Here is a 27,743-nt window from a genome sequence, read left to right as displayed (position 1 = left end):
TGTATATAGTAACATTGTATGTTGTTATACTATTGACTGGAAGGGAGTAGACAACATGCAAATCAAAACAATCAATTTTGTACTGTTTGCAACTTCAGGAAAAAAAAAAAAGAATAGTTTCAGTTAATTTTAGGTATTCCAACTTGTTACCTTTTTTTTAGGACTTTATTCTGGAACATTATAGTGAAGACAGTTCTGAGTATGAAGATGAAATAGCAGATCTCATGGATCTGAGACAAGTAAGTTCAAGCATGGCACACCATGAGGTCTTCTAATCTACATTGTAAATAACAACATTCGTGTGGAATCAGAATATGCCACCATTACTTATAATTTACCATATTCTTATTGACTTCATTTCTGAGATATGGAACATGAATTTCCATTGTCCGAGAGCTTTACAATCTGAGTAGAGAACAACTGAAGAAAAGAATGAAGTTATGCAAAGTGATTGAGCTATTGACCAACTTTGTAAAGCTTGTAAATCTAAGATTTGTCTGTCTTACTTTTTTTAAAGTATTTTAAATTTAGCAGGAAGAGTGTTGAAGTGAATGCATCTGGTAAAAGATTGTAGTAGAATGGTGGTTATTCCTAACTACTGTTTATTTCCTGTATTGTACTAGAAACATAAACTTTCTTTGTAGCTTTCATAAAATACCTACAATCTTTATTTGATTAACTCTGAGACTTGCCCAACAGATCCTCTCTGCTTCCTTAAAGGTTATGTGCTACTTCTGTGCAGCTGAAAAACTCTTATTTGGAATGCATCCATATGGCCTTCAGCTTACTGTTTTCAGATTCCACACATTCTATGGTATGCTGAAGTCCAAAGGAAGCAGAGCTTTATCCTTGGTGTTTCAGTATTCATTCTGTAACTCAACAGAATACACTTTATTTTAATCTATTGTATTTTAAGGCCTGCCGCACTCCTAGCCGAGATGAAGCTGGCATTGAGCTGTTGATAAGCTATTTCCTTCAACTTGGTTATGTAGAAAACAGATTTTTCCCACCCACTAGACACATGGGAGTTCTATTTACATGGTAAGTGTGTAGTTCATGTTTGTCTTCTGTCTTTTTTTTAGAACACTGTTAATCATTAACTGTCTTCTGTTTAAATTAAAGCATGTCAGTGTGTTTCTCCCCCCGACTCCCTGCAGTGTGTGTTGTCAATTTTTTTAGTGTTAAGAGTAAACCTGAGTACAGTACATCCTTTTCATGCTTAGAGTGAATCCATTAGCTAGATTATGATTTGGGCTACAGGTTAGCACAAAGGAGAGAGAAAATAGTCTTCATTTTGGAGAACTGTAGATGTTTCCTGGACTCTGAACCTTGGTGCACAAAGCAGATGGGGAGCGGGTCAGACCTTAATTGCCCTCCTTCAATTTGTTAAGAAGATCATTTGGGCCAGAAGAGAGGAAGAGCGACTTAATTTATTATAGTGGAGTGTTTACTACATCTATGAGCATCTAAGTCTGACTCTGAATTCAGGATTTTTATTTTTATGATGAGAAAAGATGACTACCATGCAGCCAAGAGGAACTGTTAAATTTCTAGTCATAACTGCAAGAAGAAACTTTACAAGCTATAGAGAATCTGAACATGGCAATAGCTGATCTTTGTCAACATCTGAGAGCGTAGCAGCACATATGGATACTACCCCAGTATACTCTCAGCCTCTGTGATGTTTTATAGGCACTTTTGAGTTAGATATAATATGCTTATGGAGGCACTGCTGTAAAACCTGCTGAAAATTAAGCCTCAAATAAAGCTGTTCTCCGGCTTGCAGCACTTAGATTGTCCTCACAGTACGTAATGGTCTTTCTGTTCACCTTCATTTTCACTGTAGCAGAACAATTATTAAGAATTCCACCGCTCTTTTGAAAAAACAGTATTAAAATCTCTGTTGTTTTAATGGACTGCTAATCTTAACGCTTCTTCTAATATTTGTCTCCCAAGGTATGATTCCTTCACAGGTGTCCCAGTGTGTCAGCAAAACCTGTTGCTTGAAAAAGCTAGTATTTTGTTCAACATTGGAGCCCTCTACACCCAGATTGGAACAAGATGCAATCGTCAGACCCAGGGTGGACTTGAAAATGCTGTTGATGCTTTTCAGAGAGCTGCAGGTACAAATTTTAAAATACTGGGACGGTCTTTATGCAAATGTTCCTAATCTCATCCTGACATCCTGCAGATTTCTGCGTTTCCCACTGACTTCATTACACAAAAAAGGAGGAAGAGGGAAATTCAAGAAGCCTCGTGAAGAGCTGAGGTGAAGCTTTAATTCAAAACCTGGAACTGTAGTCTGAACATGCAGATAAAGACAGTGAATACTGTGGTTAATGATTAATGAACTGCAGTTCAAAGGCCTGAGTAATAAGTCTAGCGTTAACTGCTTCATTGTTCATTCTTTGTTTCACCAGCATAGCTGCTTTTACCTCAGTGATATTCCCTTGGTGTAAAATCTGTACAAAAAACAATTTAAAGGGTTGATAAAGGGCTTAAAACCTAGTTTTCCATATGGTCTCTTCAAAATTAACCTTACTGTGTTCTCTGGTGCAATTTGCAATTCACTGGAAGTTGACTACATACTTTTTCATAGAGTCCAAAGGCAAACAGGTTCAAAATAATCAGTCCCTGTCCCAAGCGAAGAAAAATACAAATCCTAATAAAGGGAATCATATCCCTTGAACTGACATGTTATGGAAGCTTTTGTTTTGTGTTTTTCCAAGTAGATTTTCTAATTTTTTGTAAATGTCATCTGTACTACACATAATGCTTAAAGACATGACCCATGTAATTAATATGTACTGTAATATTTATTTCTGCACTAACAATCTGTGGCTATTGGTTTCCACTGTATGGATAGCTTTATCAGCTACAAGCTGCAGACCACAGAGTTGGATTGTCATAAACCCCCCCTTCGGAATACACAGCTATCGAAAAAATTTGACAGTATTTCTTCATGCATTTATTAAATAGCTTGTTTTTCAACCTTTGTACTTGATCTAAAAGAAATTTCAATACTTGAGAAACTTCTCTTTTTTTGCTGCTGCTCCTTCCATTTTGCAGATAAAAGCTGACTGCTTTTCACTTCAACATATTTGCAGAATGGAATTAATTCACAAATTGAAATGCATCATTTGCTACCACAGTACCTTTGGAAGGCCCCAAAGCAATGTGCTCAGGAGGCATTTCATTGTACCTGTGCATGGCTCCGTAACACTGTTCATTATGTTGGTAGAGACATGATATAGAGCATGTATTAACTGTTTCTCTGTGCTGAATGGAAAACGTTGCACAGAGTTTATCCTCAACGAAGCTCTCGGTGTGTATATGCTTACCACGTAAGCAGAAATATGTTGAGAATGAAAAAAAAAAAAAATTCCCTGCCCTGTGCTTTCAGTTGGGCACTCCAACTGTACTTGGGACGTGCCTGGCAAGTTTGGGGTTGGGTGTTTTTGGTGCAAAAATGGCCATAATTCACATTTGTGCAAGGGCATATAAATAAGTTAAAAGATGCAAGTGTAACATGAAAAATCTCAGAGAAACCAGTAGTAGGAAAATGCAGCACAGCATTGCCAGAACTGAACGTAGTGGCAAGAAGTAAGATTACAGAAGCTGGGACACTTAAAAAGCAGAGGTCTTATCGTTACACTTTTGAAGTATTATCACCAATTAGCAGGCTAGTAGAACTGACTAAACCAGTTGGATGACATGCATGCTGAAGGTTACGCTTCCATCCATGAAACTGTTACTTAATATTTGCACTACAGTTAGTGTTTGTTTTTAATTTGATAAATGATAGAAATGATTAATATGTTGGTGGAACCAAATGTCCAGAGCAGAATCTAATTTTACTCTATTAAATATACTGTTCTAGTTTACCTACAGGGATGGAACTGAGCTTTCATTGGGACGCGCAATGCACTTAGCAGCATCTGAAAAGGAGATTCATAATTAATTAAGTTAATATGTTTGTGTTTTTTCCTTCCATCCAAGGGTTCTACTGTCACCTCTTTTTAGTTGCATAGATTTCTTTTTCTTTCTTGACCTGTGTATAAGCCTAGCCTACCACTCCCATGTACAAGTCACATTCAGTTCAGCGCAGCTTTATGGTCAGTCACGAGAACTGTTATAAGCAAATCTGAAGGTATTGCCCTTAAAACTTGCAGCTTCTGTTGCTCCTCTGAGTTGTAATTTTGAGAACTGTGCCTGGAGATGTTTGATGGGATGCAAAGCAAAACCTGTAAGTCAGTTTAATTTCACATGTACTAAGAATCCCTTCAGATTGCTATAGTGCAATACTAGAAAGCATGCTTTCAGTCTTAAGTGTTATGGTACATGCTAGAATTAAGTTCACTTGTTTCTTTCTTTGTAACGCTGACAAAACCATTTTGTAATTTCAGGAGTCCTAAGCTACTTAAAGGAGACCTTCACTCACACACCAAGTTATGATATGAGCCCAGCTATGCTGAACGTACTAGTAAAAATGATGCTCGCACAAGCTCAAGAGTGTGTTTTTGAGCAGATTGGTCTTCCTGGAATACGCAATGAGTTTTTCACACTAGTGAAAATGACACAGGAAGTTGCCAAGGTAAAATATGAGACTTAAAAATTTAGTCTTTAAAATAACTGTTTACAGTGATGTGTTACTAGCTACAGCCTCTAGTAATATTAACAGAATTTATTAAACCTAAATGCTAACAACCATTACTGAAAACCAAAAGTAATAAGGGACAGCTCACAAGCTACAATGAGAATCACAACCTTTCAGAAGATTAAAATGCAAATAGCTGCAATTAAAATATAATTATTTTAGAACTGTTATGATTTGGTTTCAATTCATAATTCATGAAGTTTAATAGAAACATGCTGGAACACTTGGGCAGTGAACTGGCCAAAGGTGTTTTACAATCTATTTATTATATTGCTCTTTCAAACAGTACAGATCTTGTCCACAGAACAACATACAAAAGGACAGGGTTGTTTGTGTAGTTCTCTCTTAAGTACTGAACACAACCTGTCTTGTTACTTCCCAGCAGCTGGAGGTTATGCAAACCTAAAAACCTTAAGTCCAAAAGAATAACTAAATTGTAACTGGGGGAAGGGCCCTGATGAGTGGAGTCGGACTGGTAGCTGCAGAGCTGTCTTGGGACTTGCCTGAAAAATGGGGAGGCAGGCTGTGCCCCAGAAGGTAGTGTTCATACTTGATTGAGGTGGTTGACAAAAAATTGGGTATGCCAACAAGATCTGAATATGCTTTCTGAGCCGATCAGAGTAGCAGATACATAATTGGTTCCATGCCAGATAAATGGGCAAAGCCTTTCCTACCAACCCTGCAAAGCCACCCTGACTTATCTGTGGAATGGATCAGCTGCAGGGGAAGGATTTTTGGATTCTGCCAGGTGGAGTTGTTTGATCCATTAAAGCAGCATTCACTGCTTGAAAAACTGTTTTATTTCCTCTGCATGAAAGATAGTAGCCCAGTTTTAACTAGACTGCACAAACTTAAGGCTAGATGTGACTCCACAATTTCAGAAGTGAAGCACAAAACTACTGTATAAGTAATATGCGTCACCTTTTTTCTCAGCTGAATTAACCTGATGAGATGTATTTGTAAATTAAAAACCATTTATTGTATGGTATTTTTATTGAACTCTGAAGCCGTATAGATTGACTGACTTAGTCCAGCTGTTCTTGTACAAAATTGATTTACTTTTCTTGTAAGGGAAAAATCAGAGATGGAATTTCAAATTTTCTCAAAACTTACTTCCAACCCTTTCTAACAATCTCCCCCCCCCCCCCCCCCCCCCTTGTTAATGTGATGCATATGAAATTATCTTAAGGCTGAATATTATATCCCTTACTTGAGCTCCTAATAACTAATGTTAAATTCTCATACTTCAGTTCTGTGCTTTATTTTAGGTGGGAGAGGTTTACATGCTGGTTAACACTGCAATGAATCAGGAACCAGTGAAAGAGAATATCCCCTATTCCTGGTCTAAACTGGCACAAATAAAGTCAGACCATTACAAAGCTCTGGCGCATTACTTCATTGCCACCATTCTATGTGACCATGAATGTAAGAATCATACATTTTCTATATATTCATATAAATAACAATAATAAACACATAAACGGTTATAATTTGGTCTATGAATAAGACTAGGAGCCAGGGTTTCGATATATGTTAATCTGTGGCCATTTTCCCATTCAGATAAGAGGCCATGCTTTTTTGTCCTTTACAGAAGAATGTTAAAGTTCAATAAACTAATTTTTGCAGAAACAAAAGAAATATTATATCCATTACATTCTACTAAATTGTTCAGTTCTTGTCAGTATGTTCTGGCATACTGTATTACTTGTGTTACAAGTATTACTTGCTTACTGCAGATGATAAAACTGATAAAAGTCCTAAAAACTTGAAATTCCCATCAGTATATCTGTGTAAAAAATATTTGACTGCATTTGGAGAGTAGGCAGTAATAACAACCCAACAATACACCTAAAGGAACAGGGCACCAAGAGATGTGTAATGGTTAATGTTCTATATCAATTATTATAGTGCAGTCCAGTGATGATGAAGATCAGCAGGAGAAAGCCTTGTCCCAGTTGTATGACTACATGCCTGAAGGACTGATGGTTCTCACCGTTTTAAAGGACAAAGTTCAGAGAAAACAATTAGGTAACTGCCAGTTTCACACAGCTACTTGATACCATTTGAAAATTACCTTGTATTTATTGTCTGTGGAGGACAACCAACGGTTTCTAATTTTTTTCAGGGAAAGCACATTTACACAAAGCCATCGTTTACCACGAAGAAGCCCTAAGAGTCTGTGGTCTGTGCAAAAAGCTTCGAAACATTGATGTTCTTCAGGAGGTTCTGACAGCCGCACATAAGCGCTCACTTCTCAAATATGCTCAGCAAGAGACGGAGGATGACTTTCTCAGTCTAATCCAGGCTCCAGATATCCTTCGTAAGTATACACAGCTAGAAATAAAGGGTATCTAACTATACATGTATATGCTTTCATGGGGATATGCCTTTTTTTTTATATATATATATATATGTATGTATGTATAAATACATAATAGTATACATAATATAAATAATGTACAGGTTATATACTGTATATACAGCTGCTTTAGTGTTTCTGTCTGGCCACATCATTTTCTGGGGTAGATAACAATGGTTATTATTTAGAATTCAGCTTTTTTTTGGTGACTGTCTTGTGAGCTAGAAAAAATGGGGAAGCTTTAAAAGCTAAAATAATTTGGGGGAAAACTAATAATTGTTTCTTGTAGCATAACTCTTATACTGGTCGAAGTTGTTAACTCAATTTGACTGCTATTGGTTCTTCCTACCTCATTCCAGCTCTTTCCTCTTTGGAAGCAGTGGGAAAGAATGAGCACTGGTTTTTAATTTATTTTTCTTTGAAAAAAGTATTTAAGAGGAGAATAGCATAGTTTTTTTGGATGGATTGTTTTAAGTTTTCTGTATTGATCCTATGAGCTCTGAAGATATTTTTAAGGCAATTCAGATATCTCTTACACATTTCCACAAAAATGAGTTTTTCTACAGACTGGTAAGAATTTAGGAGAAACTTCTATCTAGCTTGGAACGCAAGAAAAATAAGTTTGTATATGTTTTAATTAACACGTGAGAGAAAATTAATGTGTTTTTCTTTTTGTTTTAGCTAAAACGGAGCACAAAATAGAAACAATTGCTCCTCAGTTTTCCAAGGTGAAAGTTAAAGACTTCTTTCACAGGCTGGTATGTAACATGCTAATCCTGACCAAGGTCTGTCATTTTGCTAGCAAGTAAAATTCACTCTAATGTGAGGGAAGGGACATAAGTATTATAGCCTGAAAAAATGATCCTATAGTAACCGTGGTTTTATAAAAGTCCCATGAAGTTTCACTGGATAATTGCATACAACTTAGAGGCAGGGAGAAACATGTAGTACTTGGAGATGAGCATGCAGAACATGTAATGTTGCATGCTACGAAGCCAGTCTTTCAGGTGGCTCTGTGTGTATCGGTGGGCAAAGGGAATTGTGAGTTGCCGTTAGGATCAGAATATGCAATGTTTCATGAACGAGTTTTATCTCCTCCAAAATGGAGTAATATAGGACCTTAGAGCCTGCTGCAGCCAAAAGATTCTGCACACCTTAACAACTTGGCAGCTGCTCTCATCCCGCTCTGTTTGAGGTTTCCCCTGAACAGTCATGAAGTAGGACTGAGCACTTCAGGGCACTCCTTGAACTTCTGGGATAAATCTCATTGTTCTGTTTCAGTGGAAGTAGCTGGAAGTTAACCTGAGTAAAACCTGTATAAGATGAGCTTAAAGCATTATAACTTAGAAAAATAGAAATGCTTACTTACAAATGACAGTAAACCATACTGTGCCTGCTGCTATGTTACCTCCAGGGCCCACTGACAGTGTTCTCAGCCAAGCAGAGATGGACGGCTCCACGTACTATTCGCATCCACCATGAAGCAGGAGAGCTAGGATTCAGTCTTAAAGGAGGTTCACCAGTACAGATTTACTGTCTTGATCCAGTTTGTTCTGCAGCAGTAAGTACACTGGTGCAATATTAACAATTTATCTAGACTCCAGATTACAATCTTTTAAATGTAACTCTAGCTTGTTCATACTGGTATATGGAGTATTAATTGAGTTCTGCTATACATCAGTATAGTCAATTCCTATAATCTGAACACATTTTCAGTGCTATATACACCTTAGATGTTAGAGTATCCGTATCCCTGACACCACATTAAACTAGAGCTGATTGCTTCCTCTGTTCACACTTAATAGATAAAAAGTCCTAACTAATAAAAGCAAATGTTATTCCCCATCTAATTCAGGAAGTTAGAAGGGATAAAGGCTTTAGAAAGTAGCAACAACAATAAGGATGAGGATCTGGAAGGGAAGGCAAGGTAGCATGTGCCCAAGGAAAAAGAGGGGAAAGGACATCTTGTTGGCTTCTAATATGTTGTTCTTTTGGAGGTAAAAAAAACAAAGGGATAAAGCAGCACACAGTGATGAGCATAGTTTAGCTGCAGGAAAGGCAGAAGTGACCACAGAAGTACAAATAAAAATACTGAAGAAACAGAAGTAAAAACTGGAGAAAACATCTCATTGGGGATGATAGGGTAGCAAAACGCAGGTTTCATTTACTTAAGGAGAAAAAAGTGAAAAGGACATAAAAAGGGCGTAAAAAAAACACTTGAGTATGCCAGAATCACATTTATCAATGGTAACTCAAATAGGTAATCCATGTACTTGAAAACGTTGCGTGTTTCTATGTTATGTGTACACTTCTGTTCCACATGTCTGGCTAGGCAGTGGTTTTGTAGCATCTAAGAGGGAAATGCCTTTAGGGCAGGTACTGTAGGATGACAAAACCATTTTATGCATCTTTATAATTTCAGATAATAACCTGTGCAAAATTTTTTGACAGTCGATGGGCGTAAAAGAAGGCGACTACATTGTTTCAGTTGGTGGCGTGGATTGCAAGTGGCTTGGAGTGAATGAGGTGCTGGAAAAATTCAAAAGCGTGGGAGAGCAGCCCATTGAGATTGAGGTTATCAGTTGCCAGGATACAGCAGCGTCTGTGGTATGTAATGAGGCAAATATGTTTTGCAGATTGGATATTTGAGAGTTTTTTCAGTTTCCTGGCTTCAGTCCCTGATTAATGTTTACTTTCATGTAGTCAGATATCCCACTCCACCAGTGAATATATAAAGTATTCAGGCATGTGTTCAGTTTTAAACAGTCTGTGTAAATCATCATGACTTAGCAAGCTAAAGTACAGTCTGTGTGCATAGGAGTGGTTGGGTGGTGGAGTTTTTTTTGTAGTGGAGCTACGTAGATTAATTGCTTTATAAATTCCAGGGCATATTTTATTTTCCCCTAACTAGTCCCAGAGGATGAAAATACTACCCTGTTCAGCATTGGAAAAGCCACAATGAAACAATAATGGAATGGAATACAACATCCAAGACTACATGCTTATTTTCTATGCATTGTTAACAAAAATGATCTGTGACTTTTGTATTAGATCACAGATTAATGTATATATTTTTTATTTTGGTGGACTTTAACTGTCTAGTCAGTAAACTGCTGTAGAAGCTTTAGACTAAAGAAAAATCATCACAAGATTAAAAAATGTTAAGCTCTAAATAACTTAAATTTATTTGTAGTGTGAGAGAACCTGTAGTTCAGCTAAATCCACTGCTTCATGCTTCTAACATTCCCTCGCAAGCTTAGGCACTGAAGTATTGTCGCCTTAGAAATGATCAAGGTGCTTTTACTGCTGTTAGGTTTTCTTGTTTTGTTTAAGAAGTTGACTTTCCTTATTGAAAATAAGGAATTGCACACCTGCCATTCCAAACTGCTACTGGACACAAAAGGCTAGAATATAATCAGATTGCTTCAGGGCACAGCTGAGAAGACAGAGAAGGCTGTGCCTTTCGGGTATCCCAAAAGAATGCCCTACAGTAGCTCTTGTTATCGTAGTTGCAATCAACATGGAACCTGTCCAAAGACAGCAAAAAGACCCCCCTTCAGAGATTTGTGCAGGAACTACGTACCTCAGCTTTGTAGAGAGGCTAGTGTATGTATCGTATAGTTATGCTAGCAGCCAGTAATGCTAACTATAATGCAACCCATGGAAAAGATTCACAAGTCCTTTTACGCTTTGCATAGTATACCCTTGAGACTACATGGGCAAAATACCAGAATTGCAGCACTCTGAAGGGCCTTGTGTTCAGTTAGTGTGTCATTAGCACAGAAAGCTTGCTGTAGTCTGCCTTGGAAAACTATTTGCACAGTCGTCTTTTGTTATCTTCAAAATTTTGACCCCATTTTGAGTGACTGATTCTTATAATGCTTCTCTTTTTTCTACAGCATAGTAAGTGCGCAACTTACTCTGTGGGAATGCAGAAGACATACTCCTTAATCTGTTTAGCCATGGAAGAGGGTAAGATTGATCAGACCAAGAAAGCCCCACTGAAACTGCCTTTCCTAAGTTGGGGAACAAAAAATAGACAGAAAGCTGCAAGCACCCTCTGCCTTCCTTCAGCTGTGGCTGGAAGTTCTCAGATTAAGAAGAAGCTTTCTCCCTTCACACTTCTGAATACAGAAAGTTCATTGTACTAAGTCTTTCAGAAGGATCTGTTAACATGACATTTTTCTTTCAAATGTATATAAAAATATTGATCAGTTTTATCTTTATATATACATATGTATAAATGCAGACAAGTGCCATTGACTTCATTTACTGTGTATTGAGCCACTATGAAGGTCAGAGGCTGGCAAAAACTAAAACTTACATATTGGAAGGTTAGAATGAAGTGGTTTGGGAGGTATGCAATAATAAGTTGTAGATAATAAAATTGCTCACATGAAGACTGGATTCCTTTGGAATTTCAAAATACAGTATCATGACTAATTTTTTATAACTATGATAGGTGGGAGTTATTTATTACAAACTTGATGCTGCATGCAAAACAATAGGGGACATATTAATGGATGATTTTGCTGTAAAAGTTTAGAGGCAATAATAAGTCACTTAAGATTATTCTTTAAAGTGGTGTTAACAAACCACAGGCAAGAGAGAATAACGTTTTATTCAGAGAAACTAGCCTTGTGCCAAGGGGCAGTGTCATGTAGTTGTGGTTTTTATGCATAGACATTCTCTTTCTGAGAGTACTAGGTGTATTCTACTGAATAGTTAATTTAATTCTGGAAGAGAATTAGAAGGCTTAGAAGTCAAAAGATCTTTTGAACTACAAAAGGCTTTTACTGTGCTCTTTTCTGATCTAGGTTACATTTTCAATGCCTGCTGATTCAATTGTTAAAAAGAGGCTTCATTCCAAACTTGAAATTATTTAACCTACTTACTGTAAGACTTGTATCTCATTAGTCTGGAAAAAAATGATAGCTGTGGAACAAATCTCAAACCTGACATATTCCAGTGTACTGATCAAGAGTACATAAATTGTGGTGATGCTTTATAATATGAGAAAAGAAGTGCATGTGAGTCTAAGTGGCAGAATATTTATTTACTATCACACCAAGTAAAAAAACCAAACAATATAAAATCCTCCCCTTGGAACAATTCATGAGCAAGTATTGGCTATATCTATTAAGGAGGGAGACAAAAAAATAACTATGTGAGCATTTCTTTGCGATTCTTCTATTTTCTGAATTTGAAATTAATTGAAAATTGCTAACACTGTAGTGTTAGTTAACATTGCCATCTACAGAGTAGATATATGCTGTTTGATACTCAAAACTTAAAATAAGGGGAAAGTTTGCATCTGGGTGTAAAGTTAAAGTCATTTATTTTTAGTTTCTTATGTAATAGGTGTAAATATGTTGATGACTTATTTAAGAATAAAAATCAGATGCTGCCATTTAGTAGTAGCTTTTTGATTCTGCTACAGCTTGGATGATGCAGCATAATTTACAGGTTTTCTCTATATACTGCTGGCATACCTCTTGCATGTTTCTGTAATGTTGCTTACAAAGTTCTGAGAAACTGTCTGTCTTAAAAGTTTTTATTGTATAATACAGGAACTTATAAATTATAGTCTAAAACCTGCTTCCTTACAACATGTATTAACATATTTCTAGAGCTTTCCTATAAAGGTCACATAAAAAAAAAGTTGTAAATTACTTGTGACTTGCCTACCCTTAGTAGTTATTCTTCATGTGTATTTATAGTAGCACTTCTTTTACACACACAAGCAGCAGCAGTCATATACAGACATGCAAGACCCTGCCATACAATATTCCATACAGAAAAAATTTACTTTGCATGTATGGCTGAAATTACTACCCAGCTAATGAAATCTTTAGCAAAGTTACATGAATCACCCTTGCAGCTCTTCATTTCTCTTAGCCTGCTATGGTAGTCTTTCTGCAAATATCTTCCCCCTTAGCAGCATGATTAACTGCCTTGCCATTCCCATTATCCCACTCACTAGTCCTTGAGGAAAAGTTGGAGTGGGGGTCTTTTTTATTTATCACTCCCCCCCTGCCAATTCTAGTCAAAGTTTGGGCTTTTCAAGTGCCATACAAATACATACTTACTATTAATATATTGTAATTGATTATAATTATCCCAACCTGTATTGAAAAGCACAACATGAATTAACCAAGATTTTGGATATAGACACAAAGGAGTAAACTTGATAACACCCTGTGAACTGAAAAAGGAACCAGAGAAGTAAGTTAGTGTAAAGACAAAAGCAAGCAAGCAAATTGCTTTTCTGTTTTTTCTGTGGATGCTAAAAGTGACAGCTTTCTCTCAGTTTTTTGTACAAGATCGATGCAAAACACTTTACAGCCCTCTTTCCAGGGTAATTTTCACAGCTCAATCTACATGAGCAGAACAGCTGTAAAGAAGCAGCAGCAGAGTAGTATCTAGACAATTAGTCAACATCCTCCAGTTGTTACCAGGGTTATAGAAATTACTGTAATATGTCATTATTAAAAACAAAATGTTATAATTCCCAAGCAACAACCAAACAAAAAGTCTTTGTTTTCCAAAACAGCACTACACATGCATGTCAGGAACATAAAAAATTGTAAATTTGTTGTGCTACCGTTTGTCCAACTACTAGTTCAAGCTCTTTGACAGATGCATTACAAAGCTGGTGGATGCTTCCAAACTGTTGCAGTAAAAGCAGAGCTTTTGTTTTCCCAACTCCAGGAATCTGTTGCACGGTTCGAAACACTGATGGCTCTGCCAGCTGTGAACACCGTTTCCGAAGAAAGGGATTACTGTTGTGATCCTTACTTTGTTCACGCACCTGAAGCAAAAGAAAACCACAAGTGACACTGAGTGCCCTCTGCTGGAGCTCTGCTTTTGGTTTTTGAAATAGTTTTGTTCATCCCAAAAGATTTCAATGCAATCACTAGGAAGATTTTAAAACAAGCTCCCCCCTTAAGTGTGTGCCCTTATTAAGGGCTTCGATACAGATCCACAAAGTCTCACTAGGAAACCAACAGTTTCTTAATACCAACCATGAATTAAAACAATGATTTTGGCATCCTTCTGATGAAATCAGAGAAAGGATAAAGGAAAAGAGAAACTATGTAAGAACACAACTCCCCCAGCCTGAGAAAGCAAAATCTCAAGTTGGTTTTGACAGCAAACTAAGTGAGGATTGCCTAATGCTGCCCAGTGGCATCTCAGTGCAAGATCACATTAAAAAAAAAAATCCAATACCATATTCTTCAACTTTTTTTCTTTCTTCCCAAAATAAGCCATCTTTCTGCTGAACTGTACTACCACATTACTGTTGCAGGATATTTATTCCTTGCATTCAAACAACAAAATATGTTGTGTTCCCTTACGATCCCAGGTATTCTTTCTGAAATGAGTGATGATTGTGGGAAAACAGGTAGTTCTTCTCATGTCTCATATTTTAATAAATGTTTGTTCACTAACATAGAAACTTACTAGCTGAGTAATAAGTTGAGAAGCTTCTCCTTGATTTGCTACAGGAAGCAACACCATTCCAAGTTCTAGCACAACAAGCTTTTGTACTGCTAAGAAGTACTGACCACTTATTTGGGTTCTCTCCACAATTACAATTCCCCCCAGACTGCTGGCCTGTATTGAAAGGAAGAGAGACGACCTTGTTAATGACAAGCTGATGCAATGCAACAGAGAGCAAACTTCTGTCAAGTACGAGCTGCCTGAAAGCAAATCAGAGGAAGAACAGAAGTTGCAGCAACAGTACTGAGGTTTAATACAGCGTTATTACACAGCTGCATAATTTTTCAGTTTTCAGGTGGAAATTATCACAAAAGTTTAGCTCCATTAGAATTTAAAAATAACACAAGAAGAATTTTTCCAAAGCATGGAATAAACCAATACCAATTTAAAACTTTTCTCTTTATGTAGTACTTACATTTCTAAACCGAACCAATCTTCGTTTGAATTCATCCCCTGCAACCAAATCTGCTTCAGAAATATATAAAATGCAAGTTCGGTTTGAAAGATGAAAATCCACAAGTCCCAAGCCATCTTCAAAGATGAGTCTAATTTTCCCTTAAGGTGAGATTGTTTAAATTAAAAATACAGTAGTTTTAAAAAAAAAAAAAATTGCTTCACAGCACACCTTTCCTAATGTGTCCATAATCCTAGTGACTTGACAACAAACTTCATTAAAAGCTTTTCGTCTCTTTAAGCAAAACTGGTACAAGCAACCCGAAGTACTGTATGATGTAATGCCAAGTAACAGCACTTTCAAACTACTGATTTGGAAGTGCTATAGCTTCTCAGTAAAATCTGGACTTGAACAAAAACATCACATGCTATTCTGAAAGGATCATCTCAGTTTATTGTTGTGCCAACTGATGATAGCACAGTCCCAGTATCCATGTAAAGTCAAGGGACTTCAGTGGAGGTGCATATTCACAATAGCCCCACTGCTGTGGTTCCCAAGCAGCAGATACTTCTGCTTCTTCTCTACAGTGCTCAGCAACTATGCAAATACGACAGAACTGATCATGCAGATACATGATAGACAAATAGGAATTTTCAGCCTGCTAACGTAGGCTGTACCACAAATATGGGACCAGTCAGGCACAGAGTAAAGCATATTCCAGCCAGTCTCAACAATCATAGAATCATTGAATGCTTTGGGTTGGAAGGGACCTTGAGAGATCATCAAGCCCAACCCCCCTGCAGTAAGCAGGGGTTGAACCTGTGAACTTGGCGTTATTAGCACCATGTTCTAACCAACTGAGCTAATGCTGGGTAACAGAGGGGAATACTTTGCCTGAATTGTTTTTCCTCTTCCAATTTGTTTGTGCTTACCTTGTAGCTTTTGTGCTATCTCTGACCCTCTCCACTTTTCATTTCCGATCACGTGCCCATAAGGGACAACTATAGATCCTGCCGTCACAGGAAAGTTGGCTTTCGTTGTCATCAGACCTCCTGTAATCTTTACTTCAGTAGCAGCACCCTAGAAAGAAACATGGAAGAGGCATTAACACGTTTCATAAACCTGTGCCAAATTAAATTCTATGATTAAAATTTTGTAAGATGGAATAGCCTGGAAGAGACACTATCTCCTCCCCAAAGCTACCTTACAGTTATGGTTAGCATATCAAAAATCGGTAAGCAACTCTGTTTAATACAGGCTGTTGGCTTGCAAATTCCACTCCCAACTTTGCCAATCTGAAAAACACCTGAATTAAGACACACAGATGGTAAAAAAAAAAAAACCACACGGCTTTTTCTATGCCTTCATCCACCCTTGCTGGGAGAAAGTCTGTTTCAATTACAAAGCTGACTCCAGAGGCATCTCCAGCCCTCAGCTGGCAGAAGTCTCCAGACAGATTATTAGAAGGTAGTTGCTGGGAGAGATTATTTTCAGGTTTGCCAGCTTTATGCCGTGTTCTGACTTTAGGGGGAAACGGGAGTCTTTGAAGCTAAGGCAGATTTAAGGAGAAGAGCCAAAGACGAGCCGGTACCACCGCAAACACCATCACCCTGAACCACATCCTGCAGCCCGGCCCAGAGCGAGCCCTCACCGGGGGCCCGCTGAGAGGAGCGGGACACGGCCCCGAGGGCGGCCGCCCGAGCCCGCCGCTGACCTGCCCAGAAGAGGCTGAGCTCCGTCCCGGGCGCCCCGACCTTGCGGGGTGGCAGCCTCTCCTCCGGAGGCCGCGCAGGCCGCAGCGGAGGCCAGCCGGTGCGGAGACCCCGCCGCCCCCTCAGCAGAGGCGTCGCCTCACAACTGCCGGGCGAACAGCCCGCCTCAGAGCGCGCGCCTGGCTGACAGCGGCGGCCGCAAATAGGAAGCGAGAGCTCTGCCGTCCGTGAGCGAATGAGGAGGCGGAGTGGGGCGGGCCTCGTCACTGGTAGGTTGCTAAGGCCGGAGGAGGGGTGAGTAAGACGCGTGCTGATTGGGGGAGTGCAAACCCGCAGCAAATCCGCCGCGCCGTTGTTACCAAGCGGGTCGCGACGGGGGAAGCGTCCGAAGTGTGGAGAAAGTCGGGAGGCGGTAGCAGAGACCCGTCCCCTACCCGGTCGCGATGGCGTTTAGTTTCAGGAGAGGCCGGAAGGGCCCCTTCGTGAGTATCGGCCCGTCCAGGGCGGGTCCCCGTCCCCGTGAAGCAGGGCCAGCGGGGCAGGCGGGGGGCCGTGCCCGGGCGGGACGAGCGGAGGCCCTCAGGGAGGGCGGCCGCGCCCTGCGGTTGACGCCGGTGATCGCGGAGCGCTTTGAAGTGAAAAATGGGGAGAAAAACAAATCCTAAGCAAAGAAAAGAAGGTGTCTGGAGGCCGGGTACTGGTGCTCTCCTTTCCCCCAGTCCCGGGCCTGCCCCTCTTCTCTAGATCAACAGCCGGCTTTGGCGGGGCGGGGGAGGCGTTCCCGGCGCCCTTCCCCGCCAGGGAGGCCTCTGGGCCTGGCGGGGGCTGGAGCCCCCGGAGTGGACGTGCAGCTCGCTCGCTTCCAGCGCTTGCGGAGGTGATCCTCGGAGCGCACGTTCACTGCCGTAAAGTGAACTGATAAAAGTTGCACAGCGAAAGCTTGGAGCGGCCAAGGATTGTAGGATTGTCAGCAGTGGTGTGGGCGTTATCTTTTAACGCACTTGAAATAATTGAAGTTTCTGTAATACTAGAATGGAAGTAAAGTATTGATCCTCTGTTGTTCTACTTTTACTGTGGGGTGACAGCAAGCATCCTTTTGCCTCAGCTGTATTCTCTGGTAATTATAATAAGATATCTACAGCCAGCAGCCTTTAGGAAACAAAATGGTGCATGCCAGACTGACTTCCAGAATTAGGGAGCAGTGCATTTGCAAGATAAGACCGAGTAAAAAGACAGTCTTTGTAATGTACCATTTAGTTATTTGATGCAGCTTCCTGTAAAGAAATACCTCCCAGTTCACCTGTTTGTTATCCTGTTGGAGAAGACAATTAAAGAATAATTGAAAAAAAAAAATCTCTGTAGCACAAATAGAAACTTAGCCTGTTTTACTTCATAAAAAAGTGATGTGTCTGAAGGTGATGGACTTTATTATGACATAGTATTTTCTGATGCCTAGACAAGAGGCAATGGGTGCAAATTCAAACACAGAAAATTCACCTTATAATAATAATAATAAAAAAAATAGTGAGGGCGGTCCAACACTGGAACAGGTTGCCCAGGGAGGTTGTGGATTCTCCACCCTTGGAGATGCTCAAAACCCGACTGGACAGGGTCCCAGCGATCCTCTGCGTAGCTGACCCTGCTTTGAGCAGGGACTTGGACTAGGCAATCTCCAGAGCTCCCTTCCAACCTCAGTCATTATGTGATTCCATCCACAGTACTCTTTGCAGGGAACTCTGGTCCTAGTGAGCTGGTATTTAATGTTACCCTTTTAAAAAAAATGCTGGGTTTACTGATAAAAATGCATTGGGTTTACTGATAAAAATGCATTAGGTTTGGGTTTTTTTTTTTAATTCAGGCTGAACCTTTGACTGCAAGACTTGTTTAGTGATAGTTTTTTCTTCCATCTCATACTGCTGTGACTGAGGATTACTTCTGACTGACAGACTCTACAAGAAAGGGACTAATATTGTTACTCTGAAGCAGGGTTCAAATATTTTGAAAAAAGTTAATTTCTAGTATTCCTTTTTTCTTGTATATATACAGGAAAAAAACCCCAAACTTGAGTAAGTTAAAATTCTGTTTTTGCAGATTATGATATAGTGGGTGGAGAACCTACATTCATGGGTCTTATGCAAATTGCATTTCTAACCTTCATTAGCAGCTGTTCATACATGTTAAAAAGTTAAACTTGGAACCATTTCAAGTCTTCTGTTTACATTAATTGCATGTAATTGTTCTTCCTTTTTATATTATTTTGCATTGTTAGTTTTTGTGCATGTTCAATTCTGGTTTTTTTCCTTGTGATCCTCAAAGTCATTGTCAACTAATTTTATTTTAAATTGTTTAGAAACATATAGCTCATGGCCTGGTCCCTGCCGCTACCATAGCTCCTAAACCTGCAGTTCCCCGCACCCCTCCCCCTCGTAGTCCAAACCCTTCTCCAGAAAGGCCCAGGTAGGTTTTGAGTTATTTCTTTTTGTTTCATCAACTACAATAGCACACTAGAAAAGCATGATTAGAATATTTGCATGTCCTTGCTGCAGTATTTACATAAGCCTTTTCATAGGTAGAATATATTTTTAATTGGGGCAGTTCCCTTCTTTGAACTTTAAAGATACCTATTTTTCTCCCACTCCTAAGCATGCTAAATGATTAGGACAATGACCATTATGAATGTTATTTATTATAAATCAGAATAAATTAAAGACAAATGGACTATTTAAAGTTAGGGCCGTTTTTAATTTGGCTGCTAGAGCAGACTGTAGGACTGTAGCAGTACAAGTACCGTGAGTCAGGAAATTTTAACTCATTAGAAAAGCATAAATTAAATGTTACTAACATGCCATTTTATTGCATATTAAAAAAAGCAGGGACTTAAAAAACTGGCATGTAAAACCATGTTGGATTCGATTTTAATTAGCTGTATAGACAAGTTACATAAAGAAAAAATAGAAATTTATTTTTCTTTTCATTTGTAGTTTCTTGCAGTTTTTCCTTTTGTGTTTTCTCTATGTTTAGTTCAATTCTGGTTGTTTTCTATGGTCTTTCTAGTGTCTGTAACATTCCTGCTTAATCCTAGTTCATTTCTTCTTCCCTTTTCACCTCCAGTTGTTGTCATTCCTGTTACAGTCCTCACCATTTCTCTCCTTTGTTCCTACTTGTTTTTTTCTCTTCATCTTACCTTTCTCTACACTCCACAGCATCCCACAAATAGGCACTTCTATCTACTTACGCTTGCCCTAGTTTGCAATGTGCTAGCATTTATTAACAGCTTCAGAGTCATCAGTAAAAGATTCAGAGTAGGGAATAATGGAAACTAGGAGACAAAATACCAGAACATGGAACACTTTTTCAACAAAATGCCAGGTAGTATTGTATGGTTAAAGTGAATGCTAAGTACTGTAAATTATCGATGTCAGTTTTGGGAATGTAACTCGGTATATTCCATGATTTTCATGCACGTGATTTGGGAAAACCTATAGGTATTGTATTTTACTCTTAGACAGCTGTGTTACGATAGCTTGCCCAGTTCTGTGCTTTACTTTGGAAGTTAATAGTTTATAACCAGTCCCTTAGCACTTTCAGTGGTGTTTATGCTTGTTAACTGTGAACTTTTTGCTTTGCTTAAATAGTGAAGACATTTTGCAATGGAAAAAAAAATGTGGAGCATAGAGAAGCCATTAGTATCGTTTCATTGCTTTATTCTGTTTTCTTCCAGATCTGCTCTAGCAGCAGCTATCCTTGCAACAACACTAACAGGGCGCACTGTTGCCATTCCTCAGCCTCGGCAGCGATCACTTTCTGAAAGTGATTCCACTTACGTGGAACAAGAATGCTTTGAGCCATATGCGACAGTCACAGAGCTCAGAATGGGGTAGTGTATACTTTCTGTTTTGATATCTTGTATTAGAAATAGAGTATGTCAATGATACAATTTTACCGAAGAGTTACAGCAAACTAATTCAACTGCTGGTGTTATAGCCACTTACTTTTTCTCACCACATCATAAATTGGGTCTGAAGGGTCTACAATCCTTATTCCATTTCTCATAAAGTGATGTCACGCATACAATCTTCAGAGAGGGAGATCTGGATTGTACAGCAGTCATAAGTAGAAACGTATTATTTCTGCCAAATGACAATCAATTATACAAACAGTTGATCACTGAGGAATCATCTGAATTATGTCAGATACTTCCTTTGTGCTAAATAATTATTTCAGACTCTTCTTTCGGTAGAATTAGCAGCCTTCTATCTCTAATCTGGCATTTTCTTTAAGATAGAGAAGAAAATGTAGCTCCAGTGGCAATCTTCTATTTTAAAGCATACACATAGGCTGGATTCCTTGTTTGCAGCTAACAGAAGCTTAGATGTCTGTTTGTGTCGGCTGTCTGGACTTGTCATGTATCTTCCAGGACTGATGGTTCTACTTTACTAGTGTTTGTTTTTTTGGAAGAGTAAGCAACACTGAAACACAGGCTTTCAGCTGCTTTCTACTTGCAGGCCCAACTGGAAACTTGATGGTAGTGACAGATCTCCTGTACAGTCCCTGGAAGTATCAGGCAATTATTGTGAGGATGAGGACGTGGATACCTATCTTTCAGATGCTGATCAAGAGGCAGAGTCCAGCTGTGAGAGTAATGAGAAAAGGGGAGAAAGCTTTAACACCAATGCTATTTATACTGTTCCCTGCAAAAATAAAAAGGTAGGATTTTAAGACGTGTTAATTCCTTTACTGTGTTTTAATGTATTAATGCAAATATTAAATATTTCTAAGGCTTTTCATTCTCTTCTTATTCTTTAGACATTTATTCAATTTTTATTTCACATGCTTCTTTTTGTGGTTCATTTACTCCTATACCATTTAGGTTTGTTTGTTGATACTCACAGATTCCATATCTCTGATTATTAGGAGCCTTTCCTTATTAGGAAACACTGGTATTGTGTATAATTATTGTGCATAATTTAATCTTGTAAAATGTCCAATATTTTATGTTGAGCATGATACTTATATCGTAGATTATTTGTTAAAAGCACTAGGAACTTTACTTTTACAAATGGTGAAAGCTTAGTTATGGATTCAGTATTGTGCTAATGAGCAGAGACCTATACAGAGACAGGGAGATTCAGAATCAAAATAAATTACCTTGTTGTCCTGAGGACTGGTGTTTTTTCCATGTTATAAGTTTGGATTGTGATATGGTAGATAAATGGTTGCTCTTTTATTACGAGCAAGTTTAGATACAACACAGAACAAGCAAATGTAGGATAATTTCACAGACTCTTGTGACTGAATAAGGTGACAGGGAATATTGGCCCTGTGAACTAAATAACTATCATAGTTTCCTACCTCCTGTTGATCATTGTAAGGTTTAGTTTTTATTTACATAGAGCCCTAAACCAAAAAAATTATGTCTTATCATTTATTATCTTAAAATATTGGAATGCAATTCCGAATGCGACTGTGCATTAAAGGTTTCATACAGATAACAAGACAGTTAGGCTATTTTAACAGTGTTATCATGATTTAGATAGGCTTGTCTTATTTTTACACAGGAAGAGTTTCCACCATCTCCTAGTACTAATGCTGACAAGAAAGAGGCACCTTCTCATGAAACTGAGTTTCATGTGCTGGTGGATGAGTCAAACGTGCAAGTAGAAGGTAAATAAACTTACTTTAGTCAAAATGCTGTACCTTTTAATACCATGGGGAAAAATAATTCTTGAATAAAATAAATTTAATACTATATGATAATGATATATTCCTTTTTTTTTTTAAAAAAAAAAGGCAATGGAAGAAATGCTACTAAATACTTAGCTATTTCTAGTAGTTACAGAAAATTAAAAATCTGCATGAAGAGGGAAGATTGGTCTATATTCACTGTATAACTGAAACTCCTAAACAGTTCGTAACTGGACCTGTCATTAAGCTATTTTCTTGTAACAGTAGAATATTGTGGAGAAAAAAGTGTGACAAGAGAGCAAGACCAATCTACCTGCATAGGAGTCTTATTGTATCATCATCTTGTCCATTATTTTAAAATCAGGAAAACAGGAAATAAGAATTTGTTCCAGAGCTGCAAAATGCAGTTTTTACAGAGGATGGCAGCACTCTAGGGCCTATTGGGTAGGAAGGAGATAGCAGAACTGAGTCTGTTTTGAAAAATCTTTGTCTTTCTAAGTTTTATTCATGTTGGATCCCAGTGTTGTTTCAATATTATTTCAGTGGAGTTATTTGAAAAGCTTTATAAAAAACAATATCCAGGAGGAACAGGTTGCTTTGATGAAACCATTTGGGAAGTGGATGCATTAAACTGAAAAGAACAGGATATATAAACCATTTCTAATCCCTCTTCTACACAGTAAGTGTTGCAGATCTTGGAAGCTGTCAGATTTGCACTTGCCTTGTTCAGAGATGCAACAGGATTCAAGCCCAGTAAAAGCAATGAAAATATTTCATTTGTCCTTTAGTCAAATTCTAAAACTATAGCGGAAGACAACAACACAACTTCATTTCTTCCATAGTTGCATCTATACAGTGTGAGGTGTAGTAAGGTCTCACATCAGTATCCTGATACACCATGAAAGAGATAACAGAAAGTTAGTGATCTAATTTGTGGTTTTGGGAGGACTTTCTTAAATTTATTTGCAGTATATAATACGTGTACTTACATATCCATATGAACCCTCATAATTTAGGGACTTACAAATGCTTTTGTTTTTAATTGACTGAAAGATCTGTTTTTCTCTAACAGAAGACCAACATCTTGGCTTGAATTTAAAGGTAAGACTCATATGAAGGTTAATTTGTGATGCATTTTGGAAAAAAGGGTGTTACAAAGAGCTGATAGTTTACAGTCACTTAAAAGAAAACCAGTTTATTGCTACTAGGGAATCTTTTTCTTTTGGAGTACAAGAATGGCTAATCATTCCTTTTGAAAAATACCACTGTATAGGTAAATAGGCCATACAAAAGGTTTTGTTTTGTTTTTTTTTTAATATATCTTCTGTTGTTATTCATGCAAAAGAAAGAAACTGAGAGTGGGAGTTGTCATGTTATAGCAAGAGATTGCTCTTGCTGATAATTTTCAAATTCTCAGCCTGGCTTCACCAGATTTTTTTCTAGTTTTCCAGCTGGGCCCATCTGATTGCTTTCAAGCTTGAAAAAGAATACCCAAAACTTCAGTTTCTCAGATCAACTTGCTGGAATATTATTTACAAAAATTGTCAGTTCTTCCATTGTTAGCATCGCTTTTTTCTTCAAGTTCTTGACCACATACATTTTCTTTTGAAATTGTTCTTGACTTTTGACTCATTTAGTCATCAGTGTCTTGGTATGTTAAATTACAAGGCATCATATCCTTATAGAACTTCACTGCTGTTTCATAAAAGCGTGGTGAAAGTTTGTATATCAATCATGTTCACCTCAAGTAAGTACATTAGTATAAATTCGGCCTGTAGTTCTTTCCTGATGAAAGAACTTTCTGAAAATGTAAAGATAGGTACTTTTTTTTTTTTAACAGCAAGGGGAGAACAAAGTTCTTCAACTTCAACTTTGTTGAAGAACATTTTATGTTTTAATTTATTCGCTGATTCCCAGTTAGGGACTGACAGTTCATATCATAATTGACTATTCTAAAGTCATATTTTATACAAACTAAGAAGTGGGAGCAATATCCATCCTGTTTGGTCAAGAAGCTTTGTATTTATGTAACTTTTATATCTGTCATAAAATTGTTTTGAGAACTGTACATCTCTGACAACTAAAGAAAATATTAACAGTTTCAAGTATCCAAAGTGACTGATGGCAGTGATAAGTGACAAAATGATGTCAAGATGGTAAATGACAAGTCATATGTTGTCAGTAGTGAATCCAACCTTAAATTTTGTTGATATAAAAGAAAGTGCTCCAAAAGTTCCGTTTTTTAAGTTTTCCAACAGTGATGCTGTTCAGAGTACTTCAGAAAGGATAACTGTTAAAGCAAATTGTTTAAATTTTTATTTCTCTGCTAGGAAGAAAAATCATTAGCTGAAAATCTGATACGTGAAAAGCCTCCACCATCCCCAGGTACTTCTGATTTTTTTATGCCTTTAGTACAACTCTTCACTTTAATAATAGGCATATGTATATAAAAATAAATTTTCCTGCTTGTATTCTCTAAGCCTAATTTGGAGGGCGGGGGAAGTATTTCTCCTGTACAGGAGATGAGAAAGTGCTGAGTGTTCTGTGATAGCTATAAAAACAATAGTTACAGGCTTTTTACATTAGATGTTTTAGACTTGTTTTTCTTTTCCAGTCTGAGTGACTTTTGAAGTCTTAAGTAAATGATTGTGAAACAATGTAATAAAATTAAAGTCATACTGGAACTCTCTAATCCTTTAAGCTTCATCTACACTAGCGGATGTCAGCATTATTAAGTATCCCATTGCAACTGAAGTGGTAAACATACAGTGGTATGAGATACAGTGTCTATCTTCAGCTTGTGCCTTATTTTTATGTTACTGGATCCATGTAACGGTTCCAGGCACAGCACCTCTGAAGCTTGTGTGTCGCATGGACAGGATATGTGCCTATCGTGAATTCATGGGGTTTTGTGTATTTCTGTGCCGTCCAAGTATCTTATGCCTTCTCACAGGAAGTTAACAGTGACCACAAAGACATGAAGCTGTTACATGTCATCAATAACAGAGATAGCTCTGTATTTCAAAACCAATTCTTGGGTTTCATATATATCCTATACTAAGGAACTGTTCTGTACTAAGTCTGTTCACACCTGTATGCTATTAGATTTTGCTGGCTCTTAAAAGTCTGACAGTAAGGGTAAAATCTCAGCCTTCATTTTAATAGGTAAGCTGTTTAGCCCATACAGATGAAAAGAAAAATTTGAAACTGTGATCCATTATTACTGATGCAACAATATATCCACAGTTTTGCAGATGATCTAAAATGATACTTTTGTAAGGACTGTTAAATAACTTCTAAAAGCTTTAATTACATAGGTGATTAAAATAAGAAGGGGGCAAGAGGACTGACTAGTCCATGCAGGGCACATACACTTTGCTTACTGCAGTGCGTGTTTCTGTCTCATCTCTCTAGTCACCCATGCTAGGGAGAGGGAGATCTGCTGACACTTTCTTTGTCCTTCAAGGAAGGAATATCTTCAGTGTCTGAGAGAAAAGATGGGAACTTGCAGCCACTCTAGCTCTCTTTCCAAATTTTCTTTCTCTCTGGCCTTATCTTCTGGGAGCCATGAGTCAATTTATATCTTATAAAGTAACACTCATACATAATGCTAATATTAGAAAAAATGGATTATAATTTGCTGAAACTCATATTCAAGTCTGAATACCATTTAAATACATTGTACTGTGGCATTACAGATGTGTCTATTCGGGCAAGGCAAGCACGGGAAAATATGACTAAAGAAAAGTTCAGAGAACTAAAACAAGAAAACTGGTCTCTGAACAAGGCATACCAGGCTATGGTCCAACAATTTGAGGGAACAAAACAGCAAATGGAAGAGCAGCAATTAAAGCTGAAGAGACTAGAACAAGAAAACAGAAGACTTAAAGAAGCTGCAGAGAAGTCACATAGAGAAGGTGGGAGAAACATATAAGCTTATTCTGTAGTTATCTTGTTTGATTTTTCTAATTTCTTACAACCAATTCCAGCAGTAGTAGGCTTCCAGTCATTGATTTGAGCAAGTATCTATGGAGAAGTAGTTTCTGAACAGTATTTTCTACATTTGTAGAACTTTTGTCAGGGAATACTTACGTGATCATGAAAAAAATTACTTGGTTGTTTGAAAAATAATCATTTTTTGTTAGTAATTTTTTGTGCATTTATTCCATTACAGTATTTTGATCGAAGTTCTCTTAGGATTTCAGCTTATTGCGATTTTTTTTCCTTACAGTTAACAAATTATTGTGAACATTTCTTGAATTTTGATTGAACTTTCTTGTTGGATATTTGTTTTAATAGAGGAGGCTACAGAATTACTTTCTCTCAGACAACAAGCACAAGAACTGGTAGATGAAAATGACGCTTTGAAAATGACGGTCCATCGTTTAAATGTAGAATTAAGTCGCTATCAAACTAAATTCAGGCCATTGTCCCAAGAAGAGGTGAGAATGTTGGTTATAGAGGCAGTTTGTACTGAAATGTCCCATTGTCCTTTTGTTAATCTTTCAGTTTTTAAGACTATTTTCTCCCAAGTTGCCATAAAGTCTACAAATGGCATAAGCTTTTTCTGAAATTTAGAACTAGCATTTCCTATATTAGTACAATATTGAACTTGCGGTTTTGTTGACTTTGAGCATGTGTTACATATGCAACACGTAGTTAGAAACATAAGCTTGTTTGGGGTAATAGTTGTGACTGCAGTGGACAGTGGTTGGTGCTTCCAAAAGCAGGAAATAATTTCAGTATCTTTTTAAAAATCTACTTTAGAATCTAAAACTGAAAAGTTTACCCATGAAAGGACCACCACCACCGTGGCTGGTAAGTAAAATAATATTTTCACTTACCTGTTCATTCCTTTCTAAGTAGTAGAATTTCTTTACTGGAACCAAAATATTCAGGATATTATTTAGTTACTCTGCTGAACTATCACATGCTAGTGGAATATTATAAACATTCATGTTTGTTGCATAAAAAGATGTAGGGCAGAACTTTGCGATGAATGTGTGCAGCTCCAGTTGAATTTACAGTAAGCTACAGACTGCATACAGTCACCAACTTTGAACTACTGAATGCAAATTAAGTAGAAGCACTGTTACCCTGAGAAGCATAAATACCATCTTCACTTAGTATTGTCTAGCATATAGTTTGCTTCAAGGTCTATTGCTTAATTGTTAATCTTCTTAATTGTTAATCTTCTTTTGTGATTATTTTTAAGATGATACTAGAAGAAAATAGCATATTTCAGTGATTCTGATGGTAGGAATGGTCATGAGTCCACTAGTAGCCTACGTACTTCTGGCAAGGAGAAGGCAAATAGTCTGTGAAATTGAATGCATTTGTAATATGTGAAACAATTTCTCCTTGAAATGCTAATAAGATCTTAAATTTTCCTTCCTCATTGTTATTCAGAACTATACAGAAATAGGAAAGTCC

General features: G+C 37.8%; 3 protein-coding genes across 6 annotated transcripts in view; 2 read left to right on the top strand and 1 right to left on the bottom strand.

Annotated features, from left to right (window-relative positions):
• Nucleotides 1-11,167, top strand: part of RHPN2 (rhophilin Rho GTPase binding protein 2) — a 29,092-nt gene extending 17,925 nt beyond the window's left edge. The window contains exons 5-15 of the mRNA XM_075715308.1: nt 162-239; nt 917-1,041; nt 1,957-2,123; nt 4,407-4,594; nt 5,926-6,082; nt 6,566-6,685; nt 6,783-6,977; nt 7,698-7,774; nt 8,431-8,577; nt 9,468-9,623; nt 10,916-11,167. Of these exons, the coding sequence (XP_075571423.1) occupies nt 162-239; nt 917-1,041; nt 1,957-2,123; nt 4,407-4,594; nt 5,926-6,082; nt 6,566-6,685; nt 6,783-6,977; nt 7,698-7,774; nt 8,431-8,577; nt 9,468-9,623; nt 10,916-11,167 (1,662 nt within the window). The remainder of the gene's footprint in view (nt 1-161; nt 240-916; nt 1,042-1,956; nt 2,124-4,406; nt 4,595-5,925; nt 6,083-6,565; nt 6,686-6,782; nt 6,978-7,697; nt 7,775-8,430; nt 8,578-9,467; nt 9,624-10,915) is intronic.
• A 2,417-nt stretch (nt 11,168-13,584) lies between these two features.
• FAAP24 (FA core complex associated protein 24) lies at nt 13,585-15,957 on the bottom strand. Its single transcript, XM_009482479.1, has 4 exons — nt 15,846-15,957; nt 14,935-15,074; nt 14,481-14,633; nt 13,585-13,827 (listed from the first exon to the last, which is right to left on the bottom strand). The coding sequence occupies exons 1-4, from the start codon at nt 15,955-15,957 to the stop codon at nt 13,585-13,587; spliced, it is 648 nt and encodes a 215-aa protein (XP_009480754.1).
• A 1,069-nt stretch (nt 15,958-17,026) lies between these two features.
• Nucleotides 17,027-27,743, top strand: part of CEP89 (centrosomal protein 89) — a 42,136-nt gene continuing 31,419 nt past the window's right edge. For 2 of the 4 annotated variants that reach the window (XM_075715530.1, XM_075715533.1), the window contains exons 1-10: nt 17,027-17,107; nt 18,976-19,082; nt 20,347-20,502; nt 21,131-21,332; nt 22,184-22,289; nt 23,383-23,411; nt 24,641-24,695; nt 26,009-26,227; nt 26,610-26,752; nt 27,078-27,128. In XM_075715530.1, the coding sequence (XP_075571645.1) occupies nt 17,069-17,107; nt 18,976-19,082; nt 20,347-20,502; nt 21,131-21,332; nt 22,184-22,289; nt 23,383-23,411; nt 24,641-24,695; nt 26,009-26,227; nt 26,610-26,752; nt 27,078-27,128 (1,107 nt within the window). In that variant the 5' untranslated portion in view covers nt 17,027-17,068. Of the gene's footprint in view, nt 17,108-18,975; nt 19,083-20,346; nt 20,503-21,130; nt 21,333-22,183; nt 22,290-23,382; nt 23,412-24,640; nt 24,696-26,008; nt 26,228-26,609; nt 26,753-27,077; nt 27,129-27,743 lie in introns of those variants that run through there. The other 2 variants (XM_075715531.1, XM_075715532.1) reach the window with 2 other exon arrangements.

This window comes from Pelecanus crispus, chromosome 8 (assembly GCF_030463565.1).
Source record: "Pelecanus crispus isolate bPelCri1 chromosome 8, bPelCri1.pri, whole genome shotgun sequence".
Taxonomy (NCBI): domain Eukaryota; kingdom Metazoa; phylum Chordata; class Aves; order Pelecaniformes; family Pelecanidae; genus Pelecanus; species Pelecanus crispus.
This window is presented reverse-complemented; position numbering and strand designations above follow the sequence as displayed.